The sequence below is a fragment of the Oncorhynchus tshawytscha genome, linkage group LG16 (assembly GCF_018296145.1).
Source record: "Oncorhynchus tshawytscha isolate Ot180627B linkage group LG16, Otsh_v2.0, whole genome shotgun sequence".
In the NCBI taxonomy this organism is placed as follows: domain Eukaryota; kingdom Metazoa; phylum Chordata; class Actinopteri; order Salmoniformes; family Salmonidae; genus Oncorhynchus; species Oncorhynchus tshawytscha.
The window spans coordinates 12,736,914-12,749,365 of NC_056444.1; the positions used below are offsets into that span (position 1 = coordinate 12,736,914).

General features: G+C 42.5%; 1 protein-coding gene across 2 annotated transcripts in view; it reads right to left on the bottom strand.

The window, feature by feature from the left end:
- Positions 1-7,744: 7,744 nt before the first annotated feature.
- Positions 7,745-12,452, bottom strand: part of LOC112232686 (sodium channel protein type 4 subunit alpha-like) — a 216,767-nt gene continuing 212,059 nt past the window's right edge. For both annotated transcript variants that reach the window (XM_042298800.1, XM_042298799.1), the window contains exon 28: positions 7,745-10,927. In XM_042298800.1, the coding sequence (XP_042154734.1) occupies positions 9,675-10,927 (1,253 nt within the window). In that variant the 3' untranslated portion in view covers positions 7,745-9,674. The remainder of the gene's footprint in view (positions 10,928-12,452) is intronic.

Sequence of the window (12,452 nt, forward strand, 5' to 3'; positions counted from 1 at the left end):
CTAACTGAGGAACTTAATTTAACCTTGCGTAACACTCTAGATGCAGTCGCACCCATAAAAACAAAAAATATTTGTCATATGAAACTAGCTCCCTGGTATATAGAAAATACATGAGCTCTGAAGCAAGCTCCCAGAAAATTAGAATAGAAATGGCGCTACACCAAACTGGAAGTCTTCCAACTAGCTTGGAAAGACAGTACCGTGCAGTATCGAAGAGCCCTCACTGCTGCTCGTTCATCCTTATTTTCTAACTTAACCCTCCTGTGTTTGTTTCATGTTAATTTATTCTGTGTTCCTGGTCCAAAATGACCGCCCCATTATAGCTGATTATAAATCCATAATAATACATATATTATCACCTAATGTTGTGTTAAATCTTTTTTATCACCTTAAGTTCTTGTGGACATTACAAGTTTTGAACTTCTATTTGCTATTTACAGCCTGTAGGCCTCATTGACCTGAGCTCAATAAACTCGTTTTTGAGTTTAAAAAAAAGCATAATGGGTTTTGTTTTTGTTTTGAAACCATTTCACATTTTTAAATAGTGGCAGGATTTTATGTCATCAACCCGGGATATGGCGTATCTCATTGGCGCTGGGTTCATCCTGATAACATTTTCAGCCGACAGCCGACCTCTCCTCTCAGGTGTGGATGAAGACCAGGACAAATTCCCATTATTTGAGTGGAATGTAACAACAACCTCAGCAGGGCCCTAATCTCATCACTGGATTGTTCCACATCGGTTGTCTCTTGGTCTGTGTTGTCTTTAACTTCTGACACTTCCTCCTCTAATGCATCTTCACTGTCAGTTTCCTGGCCTCTCTCCTTCTCACCAGTGTCATGATCAAAGATATGATCAAGAGCCTCATATACAGTATATCGTTTGGTCATTGTGCTGCCACAGAATGAATTGTGAGCCAGGCCTCAAAAAAGCTTAATATACCAGAGCTGCTAGAAAAGTTCTATATATTAATGAAACAATGTTGCGATTGTTTGTGAGAATGCCAAAAGGTGTGGTTCCCGTGGGGGGAAGATTCTATTGGGGAAAGGTTCATGTGGGGGTTTCCATGGAAGCCAAGAAGGGGAGTGAGGTGTGTGTGTGTCTGTGTGCTCAAACACATATGTATGTGGGGGTCTGGGAGAGGAAGTGTATCCATCTGATGAATGGGCATGTGCCTGAACTCAATTTTATACACTAATTGCAGTCTCACCCATTCATTTCTAATGACCGGTCATTTTTGACTGGGAACACCATAGGTGTACAAAAGTTAAATAAAACACTTGTATTTTGTGTGTTCAGACGCCCTGTGTGGACAAAGTCATGGAACCTTATGACAATCAGATTAAATTAAGTAAATTTTTCAGAAAGAAAAACGGAACAATTCGACCGGAACACAGCAGGAGGGTTAATTGAGGAAAATAAGAACAATCCTAAATGTATTTTTGATACTGTCGCAACGCTAACTAAAAAGAGAGGAAGGCTTTCACTTCAGCAGTGATAAATTCATGAACTTCTTTAATGAAAAGATCATGATCATTACAAAGAAAATGACGGACTCCTCTTTAAATCTGCGTATTTCTCCAAAGCACAGTTGTCCTGAGTCTACACAACACTGTCAGGACCTAGAATCAAGAGAGACACTCACGTTTTTTAATATTATATCTCCTGACACATTGATGAAAATAGTCATGGCCTCTAAACCTTTAAGCTGCATACTGGACCCTATTCCAACTAAACTACTGAAAGAGCTGCTTCCTGTGCTTGGCCCTCTGCTTCCTGTGCTTGGCCCTCTGCTTCCTGTGCTTGGCCCTCTGCTTCCTGTGCTTGGCCCTCTGCGTCCTGTGCTTGCCCCTTCTATGTTGACCATAATAGACTGCTACACATCCGGTGGATAGGGAGCTAACTCACTAAAAGTGGCAGTAATAAAGCCTCTCTTGAAACAGCTAAACATTGACCCAGAAAATGTAAAAAACTATCAGCCTATATCAAATCTCCCATTCCTCTCAAACAAAATTGAAAAGCTGTTGCACAGCAACTGAAATCAAATCAAATTATTTGTCACGTACACATGGTTAGCAGATGTTAATGCGAGTGTAGCGAAATGCTTGTGCTTCTAGTTCCGACAATGCAGTAATAACCTACAAGTAATCTAACTAACAATTCCAAAACTACTGTCTTATACACACAAGTGTAAGGGGATAAAGAATATGTACATAAGGATATATGAATGAGTGATGGTACAGAGCGGCATAGGCAAGATACAGTAGATGGTATCGAGTACAGTATATACATATGAGATGAGTATGTAAACAAAGTGACATAGTTAAAGTGGCTAGTGATACATGTATTACATAAAGATGCAGTAGATGATATAGAGTACAGTATATACATATACATATGAGATGAATAATGTAGGGTATGTAAACATTATATTAGGTAGCATTGTTTAAAGTGGCTAGTGATATATTTTACATCATTTCCCATCAATTCCCATTATTAAAGTGGCTGGAGTTGAGTAAGTGTGTTGGCAGCAGCCACTCAATGTTAGTGGTGGCTGTTTAACAGTCTGATGGCCTTGAGATAGAAGCTGTTTATCAGTCTCTCGGTCCCAGCTTTGATGCACCTGTACTGACCTCGCCTTCTGGATGATAGCGGGGTGAACAGGCAGTGGCTCGGGTGGTTGTTGTCCTTGATGATCTTTATGGCCTTCCTGTAACATCGGGTGGTGTAGATGTCCTGGAGGGCAGGTAGTTTGCCCCCGGTGATGCGTTGTGCAGACCTCACTACCCTCTGGAGAGCCTTACGGTTGTGTGCGGAGCAGTTGCCGTACCAGGCGGTGATACAGCCCGCCAGGATGCTCTCGATTGTGCATCTGTAGAAGTTTGTGAGTGCTTTTGGTGACAAGCCGAATTTCTCCAGCCTCCTCCTCACTGCCTCCCTGAAGACTAACAATGAATACGAAACACTTCAGTCTGGTTTTAGACCCCATCATAGCACTGACACTGCACTCGTGAGTGTGGTAAATTACCTTTTAATGGCGTCAGACCAAGGCTCTATATCTGTCCTCGTGCTCCTAGACCTTAGTGCTGCTTTTGAAACCATCAATCACCACATTCTTTTGGAGAGATTGGAAACCCAAATTGGTCTACACAGAGAAGTTCTGGCCTGGTTTAGATCTTATCTGTCCAGAAAAATATCAGTTTGTCTCTGTGGATGGTTTGTCCTCTGACAAATCTACTGTAAATTTTGATGTTCCTCAAGGTTCCGTTTTAGGACCTCTATTGTTTTCACTATATATTTTACCTCTTGCTGATGTCATTCTGGAAACATAATGTTAACTTTCACTGCTATGCAGACAATACACAGCTGTACATTTCTATGAAACACGGTGAAGCCCCAAAATTGCCCTCCTTGGAAGCCTGTGTTTCAAACATAAGGTAGTGGATGGCGGCAAATGTTTTACTTTTAAACTTGGACAAAACAGAGATGCTAGTTCTAGGTCCCAAGAAACAAAGAGATCTTCTGTTGGATCTGACAATTAATCTTGATGGTTGTAGGGTCATCTCAAATAAAACTGTGAAGGACCTCGGTGTTACTCTGGACCCTGATCTCCCTATTGACGAACATATCAAGAATGCTTCAAGGACAGCTTTTTTCCATCTACGTCACATTGCAAAAATCATAAACTTTCTGTCCAAAAATGATGCAGAAAAATGTATTCATGCTTTTGTCACTTCTAGATTAGACTACTTCAGTGCTCTACTTTCCGGCTACCTAGATAAAGCACTAAATAAACTTTAGTTAGTGCTAAACACGGCTGCTAGATTCTTGACTAAAACCCCAAAACTTGATCATATTACTTCAGGGTTAGCCTCTTCCTGTTAAGGCTAGGGCTGATTTTAAGGATTTACTGCTAACCTACAATCATTACATGGGCTTGCTCCTACCTATCTTTCCGATTTTGCCCTGCCATACATACCTACATGTATGCTACGGTCACAAGATGTAGGCCTCCTAATTGTCCCTAGAATTTCTAATCAAACAGCTGGAGGCAGGGCTTTCTCCTATAGAACTCCATTTTTATGGAATGGTCTGCCTTTCCATGTGAGGGACGTCTTTATTGAAGACTCATCTCTTCAGTAGGTCTTATGATTGAGTGTAGTCTGGCCCAGGGGTGTGAAGGTGAACGGAAAGGCACTGGAGCAACGAACACCCTTGCTGTCTCTGCCTGGCCGGTTCCCCTCTCTCCACTGGGATTCTCTGCCTCTAACCCTATTACAGGGGCTGGCTTACTAGTGCGGAGTCACTGACTTACTAGTGCTCTTCCATGCCGTCCCTAGGAGGGGTATGTCACTTGAGTGGATTGAGTCTCTGACATGATCTTCCTGTCCGGGTTGGTGCCCCCTTCGGGTTCGTACCGTGGGGGAGATCTTTGTAGGCTATTCTCGGCCTTGTCTCAGGGTAGTAAGTTGGTAGTTGAAGATATCCCTCTAGTGGTGTGGGGGCTGTGCTTTGGCAAAGTGGGGGTATAGTCCGGGGGTATAGTCGGACGGGGCCACAGTGTCTCCTGACCCCTCCTGTCTCAGCCTCCAGTAATTATGCTGCAATAGTTTGTGTCGGGGGGCTAGGGTCAGTCTGTTATATCTGGAGTATCTCTCCTGTCTTATCCGGTGTCCTGTGTGAATTTAAGTATGCTCCCTCTCTCTCTCTCTCTCTCGCTTTCTCTTCTCTCTATGGACATGAGCCCTAGGACCATGCCTCAGGACTACCTGGCCTGATCACTCCTTGCTGTCACCAGTCCACCTGGTTGTGCTGCTGCTCCAGTTTCAACTGTTCTGCCTGAGGCTATGGAACCCTGACCTGTTCACCGGACGTGCTACCTTGTCCTGAACCTACTGTTTTCGACTCTCTCTCTCTCTACCACACCTGCTGTCTCTAACTCTGAATGGTTGGCTATGAAAAGCCAATTGATATTTACTCCTGAGGTGCTGACCTGTTGCACCCCTTACAACCACTGTGATAATTATTATTTGACCCTGTTGGTCATCTATGAACGTTTGAACATTTTGGCCATGTTCTGTTATAATCTCCACCCGGCACAGCCAGAAGAGGACTGGCCACCCCTCAGAGCCTGGTTCCTCTCTAGGTTTCTTCCTAGGTTCCTGCCTTTCTAGGGAGTTTTTCCTAGCCACTGTGCTTCTACATCTGCATTGCTTGCTGTTTGGGGTTTTAGGCTGGTTTTCTGTATAGCACTTTGTGACATTGGCGGATGTAAAAAGGGCTTTATAAATAAATTTGATTGATTGATATAAGCAAAAAATATACACACATACACACTACACATTACACAATACACAATGTATACAGTAGATATACTCTTGGAGCACACACGAGAGCATGCACATAAGCTCACACACATATTTGGACACACACAATCACACAATTAAAGCTCAGGCTGTGTGCCATAAGACTTAGGGCTGAATTCAGTCAAACCTACCATGGAAATGTTTCTGCCATGTCTTGCAGTATAAAATCACTGCTCTTCCACATGTAGTCGGAAAACCATAAGCAGTGGCGTGTGAACAAAATCAACTGCTTTTTTCTTCTTTTTACAGTAACGACAGATGTGCATTCTTATCCTCAGAGAACCTCAGCTTCATCCTCTGGCATGACATTAGATGATAACCGTTTTAGGATTTTTCTGACAACAGGAAAAACATATATACTGTACACTGAACAAAAAATATAAACACAGTAAAGTAAAGTGGTGGTCCCATGTTTCATGAGCTGATCTTGTCTCAGAAATGTTCCACACGAACAAAATGCTTATTTCTCTCAAATTTGTTTCCATCGCTGTTAGTGAGCATTTCTCCTTTGCCAAGAGAATCCATCCACCTGACAGGTGTGGCATGTCAAGAAGCTGATTAAACAGCATGATCATTACATAGATGCATCTTGTGCTGGGGACAATAAAATACCACTCTAAAATGTGCAGTTTTGTCACACAACACAATGCCACAGATGTCAAAAATTTGTAGGAAGCGTGCAATTGCCATGCTGACTGCAGGAATGTCCACCAGAGCTGTTGCCAGAGAATCTTATGTTAATTTCTCTAACATAAGCCGCCTCCAACGTTGTTTTAGAGAATTTGGCAGTACGTCCAACCTGCCTCACAATCGCAGACCATGTGTAACCACGGCAGCCCGGGACCTCCAGATCCGGCTCCTTCACCTGTGGGATTGGCTAAACCCAGCCACCCGGACAGTTTAGGAAACTGATGAGCATTTTTGTCTGTAATAAAGACCTATTGTGGGGAAAAACTCATTCTAATTGGCAGGGCCTGGCTCCCAGTGGGTGGACCTGGCTCCCCAAGTGGGTTGGCCTATGCCCTTCCAGGCCCACCCATTGCTGCGCCCCTGCCCACTCATGAAATCCATAGATTAAGGCCTAGTGAATTTATTTCAATTGACTGATTTTGTTATGTGAACTGTAGCTCAGTAAAATCATTTAAATTGTTGCATGTTGCGTTTTATGTTTTTGTTCAGTATATTTATAAGCTACAGCATAAATACTGCTTTCAAATTCGATTGGATTGAGCCCTAAAGCAGGTTTAGGGTCCATTTTGAATGTCTCAGTCTTGTTGCACATAGCAATATGCACAGTACAATGCAAATAGGCTTAAAGTAATTTCCTCTACTGTATTTAACATCTATACCTTTAATGTGAGTTTTTTTTTCAGCAGTTTCTGTATTGTTGGCCCTACCTCATGATTAGATTATTTTAGCTTGCCTAATTATGTCCCCTTCAATCTGTGTTTGAAAATAAATAAATTACCAATTTACTGTTGCCAGAATGAACCCAACTGAATCCAAATTACATTATCTCTTTTCAGGGTTGTTGGGACCATCTGCATTCTAACCCTGGTGTGGTTTCTGTTTCAGTAGCCAATCTTCCTTGTGTGACCATCCACTGGGCAAAAACTGGTTGAATCAACGTTGTTTCCACGTCATTTGAACCCCGCTGAATCAATGTGGAAAACAAATTTTCAAAAAGTAATCAAAACGTAAGCAAATTTCTTTTTTTTACCCAACTTTGAACCTAAATCCAATGAAATTGTGATTTTGTTGTTGTTGTTGAATTCACATTGAATTCAACATCTCACAGCACAATACTTCTCTCCCCTATTTGACCTAGATAGTTTATGTGTATGTATTGATATGTAGGCTACTTGTACCTTTAAAAAAAAGTTCTGTCTTTGAGCTGTTCTTGTCTATTAATGTTCTGTATTATGTCATGGTTCATGTTGTGTGTGGACCCCAGGAAGAGTAGCTGCTGCTTTTGCAATATCTATTGGGGACCTAAATAAAATACCAAATACCACTTGAGTTCATGTTCTGAGCTACTGTAGCCTGATGCTGCAATCCTTCTTCATGCCAAGTCACAACGTCTTCTTCATGCTGCGGCATCACACTACAATCTATTGCATTCTTCTCAATATAATGTCACTCTCATTTGGCAAAATAAAGACTTGCATAATAATGTACCACATGCCAGACCTGCATTCAAATAGTATCTGTTTTCTTTCAAATCCTTTGAGCGTTTGATTGTGCCTGGATTACTTCCATTGCACCAGAAAAGCTCAATCGCGCACAGTTATTATATTATCACAGTTAAAGTATTTGAAAGAAAATAATATTTGAACCTGGGTCTGCCACATAAATGACTCTGAAATCAAAAGAATAATCAGTGATATTGTAGGCTCTCTTTTATTTCACAGGAGGTCGTTATCTTATATACAGAGGCATGTGTTTGCAAAGTACAAAAAATATTTCAACTTAAAGTACTAAAATGTATTTATAAATAATATTTACTGCAATGTGGGCATTACTGAGGCACTGCATTGTGGTTGAGCAGTGAGACATGTAAAGCCAGTATCTACTGACTGCTGAGAAGATGCCTGTTGTAGGCTACTGCATTTATGACCGTTTATAAGAATGGAGAGAAAAAAAATATTTTCTGTTCATGTCTTGGATGTTATTATGATGAAGCAGCTCTTGTTATGATGAAAACAGTACATTTATGACAGAGATGTGTCGAGTTGACTTTTCACCATGATGTTTTTGTGTAAAAATGTCCCCCCCCCCCTAACAACAAATAGGACCGCTCCCAAGTTCTAAACATGCAATCAGAAATCTCTTTAGAAAAGTCCCCCGTAGACACTGATAAATAGCAGTGTGATCCCAGTCACTCATCCATGGCATCTAATGGGGCAACCATGTGAGTAGAGGTCCATTTAGAAACAGGACAGGGGTACTGTATATACCAGGCACACACTGGATCTATTGCTACAGAAAACAGCCCTTCAACACACCTGCAACCATAACATGAAAATATACAGTATATCATATTAAAGTTGAGCGGTGTCTTTTTTATTATTATTCTAGTCGAATAGAAACTATATGTGCCGGTATCAGTCCTACAGTGGAGAGTAGTCAATGGGTAACCAAGAGAAGCTGAATGGCCTGTAGAACAAACAAAAATATGCTGTACAAACTTTTACACTTTTATCTGAAAAATAATTCACTTAAAAGTAGCAAATTACTGCTGAACACAGTTTCTGCAAAATACTGTAGAGAAATTATATCTGTTCAGCCTTGGGCGTGACTTGTCTATATGATGCATTCAAAACATGCAAAACAAATACTTAAAATAATTAATAAATAGGACAATTATCCACCCGTCTAATAGTGAATAGGATCTCTGATGCTCATAAAATATGCAGCCATTTGGGCAGTTTAAGTCCTAAAGAAGTTATGGAGAAAAAAAACATCTGTCAATCTTAACCATGAGATGTAGGTTTGATTGTCACATACTGATCTTGGTTACTGAATTGCTTCTTAGCTTTGTGCAACTAAGACCAGATTGTTATGAATGAAAAATGAACTAATATGCAGGGAGCCCGGGATATTTTTACATGTAAACGCAAGAGAAAAAAATGCTAAAACAGTTCAAATACAGCGTTCTTTTAATGTGAAAAGTTATTACCTGCCCGTTCGTCTTGTTACAGTGTGGAATTATTCCCTTTCATGGTAAGCGACTCCAATTCAGAAGAGGCCATGTTTTTTTTCTTACTCTAAAAATATCAAAAATAGTAATAATTGTACTGCTATGAAAGACTGGCAACATCAACAAAGTTATACTTTACTACGAAAAATTGTATCCCTTTGTTTTTTCTCCCACATCTCACAGTTATAAAACTGTTGATCATAAGGAATCACACCAATAATAGTAAGACCTTTAATGAACTCATACGGTCAGGCATTCTTTGTAAATACTGATCAACTGTATTTCTTTTAGTCTAATAAATGATTATTACGTCAGTGATATAATTGTTGTGACCCTGCAGAGGTTATTCATGCATATTAACTGTGAAGCAAACTTGACATGAGCAGGGTCAATGGTCATCTAGGATTTACACACGCCCCCTTTGTGTACTCCCACAAAGCATGTTCTCCAAAAAATAATTTGTTTTCTCTATGAAAACCCCTAGCAGATTCTCTGCACAACCACATGTACTAAACCAGGGTCATTTGAGCTATTTTACATTCGGTAAACAACAACAACAACAACAACAAAAAATGTAAAAGAGAAAAAAAGCATTTCCTAGTCGCTGTTACAGAAATGTCTCACGGTCTCTGTCGGGGGCAAGGCAATGTTCGCTTAGGTCACTGTTCCTGGACTGTTCGAGAATTAAAACTTGGAAAAGTTCACTAGTCGCCCGTGTGACGCTGTCGTAAGACGGCGGAGAGGAGGTGGAGGACAGGGTCTCCATCAGCTCCATCTCAGGCCCCCCGTAGTTCTCCTTGATCATGGAGGCTATGAGGCCCTCTTTCTCCGGGGCGGTGACCCTCTTGTCCGTGGAGCTTTGCGTCAGATTGATCTGCATTGATCTATACATGAAGGAGGCTTGCTTCATCTGCCTCCGCAACAGGTGCCGGCGGTAGCACCTCTGGATGACTGCGGCGGACATGTCCTCCTGTTTGCGCCTCAGCGTGGTGGTGATGGGCTCGTAGGAGATCTTGGATGGGTTGGCCATCATGAACTTCTCCTCCATTTGCTGCTTAAGAGCGTCCATCTCGCCCGACTCACCCAACACACGCTTGGTGAAGGCAAACAGAATGTCCAGGCAGTGGATCTTGTCTCCACTGACCATGGGCAGGTCCATGGAGATCAGCTTAATCTTGTTAGGCTTGCCAATGCGCAGTGGCTCCGACAGTGTGTCGGCAAAGTCTGACAGCTTGGCGTACTCGATGAACTGCGTGGCCTCTGGGTCGAACTTCTCCCACACCTCATAGAACATCTCAAAGTCGTCCTCACTCAGCGGCTCGGTGCTCTCCTCGGTGGCCACGCTGAAGTTCTCCAGGATGATGGCGATGTACATGTTGACCACGATGAGGAAGGAGATGATGATATAGGTGACAAAGAAGGTGATGCCCACTGAGGGGTTGCCACAGTTGCCCCGGGCGTTTGTGCCTGTGTGGACGAGGTTGGGGTTGCACTCTTCCGGAGAGTTGTTGAGGATGGGGCTGAGCAGGCCGTCCCAGCCCGCTGACGTGGTGATCTGGAATAGGCAGATCATACTGTTGCCGAACGTCTCGAAGTTGAACATGTCGTCGATGCCCGCCTGCTTCTTGACATAGGCAAAGTTGGCCATGCCAAAGATGGCGTATATGAACATGACCAGAAAGAGCAGGAGACCGATGTTGAATAGGGCGGGAAGGGACATCATTAAGGCAAAGAGTAAGGTCCTTATTCCTTTGGCTCCACGGATGAGTCGAAGTACTCGTCCGATCCTGGCCAATCGAATGACTCGGAACAGTGTCGGCGACACAAAGTACTTCTCTATGATGTCAGCGAGAACGATACCTGGAAGATAGGGGGAAAAACATGAGATCTCTGTTCTTCTAATTAGACCATCATTAACAGTAAGGCTAGCTCTTTCCCACACTACGCACGCAATATCTTATGGAATTAGATTGACTATTGGTAACCAGGAGTAAATTAGGCTGAAGGACAGAGTCTCCCTGCTATCACCAATAAGCTTCCTTCTCCTTCATGTCAATTCTAGCTTCCCCAAACCCATTCACCAATGAGCTCATGATAAAGGCTTCCACTATTACTGGGTCTACCTGCCTTCAAATGACATTCAAGTTGCCTCCAATCCCTCTCACCTCCACGACCACTTTACCATCTGTCCCTGATTTGTGACCCTCCTCTCCCATGGACCAGGAAGGTCACACCTGAGTTATTGATTGTGGAGAGGGGTTGGGAGTCACCCTTTCGAGCCATACATTAAGCCCCCAGCCCACCACCAACCACCAACCACAACCCTCTGATGCAGCACTTCAATCATGCCCAAATCACCCCCGCTGACAACCCTGATTGCTACAATTACCTTCACCTCAACAGAGGCATCCTTGCCCACGCATGTAATTTAGCATGGGGACGGATACTTAGATTCAACCTATATGTTAGCCCTTTGGTTTGTTTTAGTTCCCCATTAGGGCCATGCAGAACATACATGTGCCTCTGATTCATCAGATAAAAGCCCCACTTACTATCAATGACTTGATTGACATGATAGATAACCTTGCCAAATGGATACAAAATCTTGGATGACAGAGGTGATGGCCAAGGTATATTGCAAAACACAATTACGGTTCTGAAATGTGTTCTTAATGGTATGACTTATTGTTTAGAACTAAACAGCAATCTTATCCAGAGCGACTTACAGTAGTTCCCTCTAAGCTGCACGCGTGTGCGGGTAGTAGCCCTGAGACTACAGAGTAGCTCCCCCGGGACTGCCTCGCAGGAATATCAGCCCCCCGAGAGAAGCACGAAATTGAATTTCACTCAACTTTCTAGAGCCGTGTTCACCAACTGGTCAATTGCGATCGACTGGTCGATCTCCAACGCATTCCTAGTCGATCACTAAACATTTCTGTAAAACTGTTGGCAGTAGGTGCACCCGATTCAGCTACCCTGTGAGATTTCAAAACGTTTAAAACCATGACTAGAGAGAGACTGTCAACGAATAAAGCAATGAGATGCTGTTTTTATGAGTGAGTTCATGTTTAAGTTCTTACTCAGCATTGTCAACACTTTGTATCCAACACTTTTATAAACCATAAAATGCACGTTCTTCCTATTTCCACTCAGCGCTACAACAAGCACTGCAGCATTAATGAATAAGTCGGAAAGTGTCTCTATAGACTTGCGCTGTTGTTATTATTACCGTTTGGGTCTTTTTTAATATCGAGGAACATTTCACTTTCTCTGTTCATCGGAGTAATAACATGAATTTGTGCGTGAGGCAGAAATAATGCGGTGCGACTCGAGTTTTGCCATCAGCTGGAAGACGGTGTCCCTTTTTGGTCAGTGTCAGTGGAGG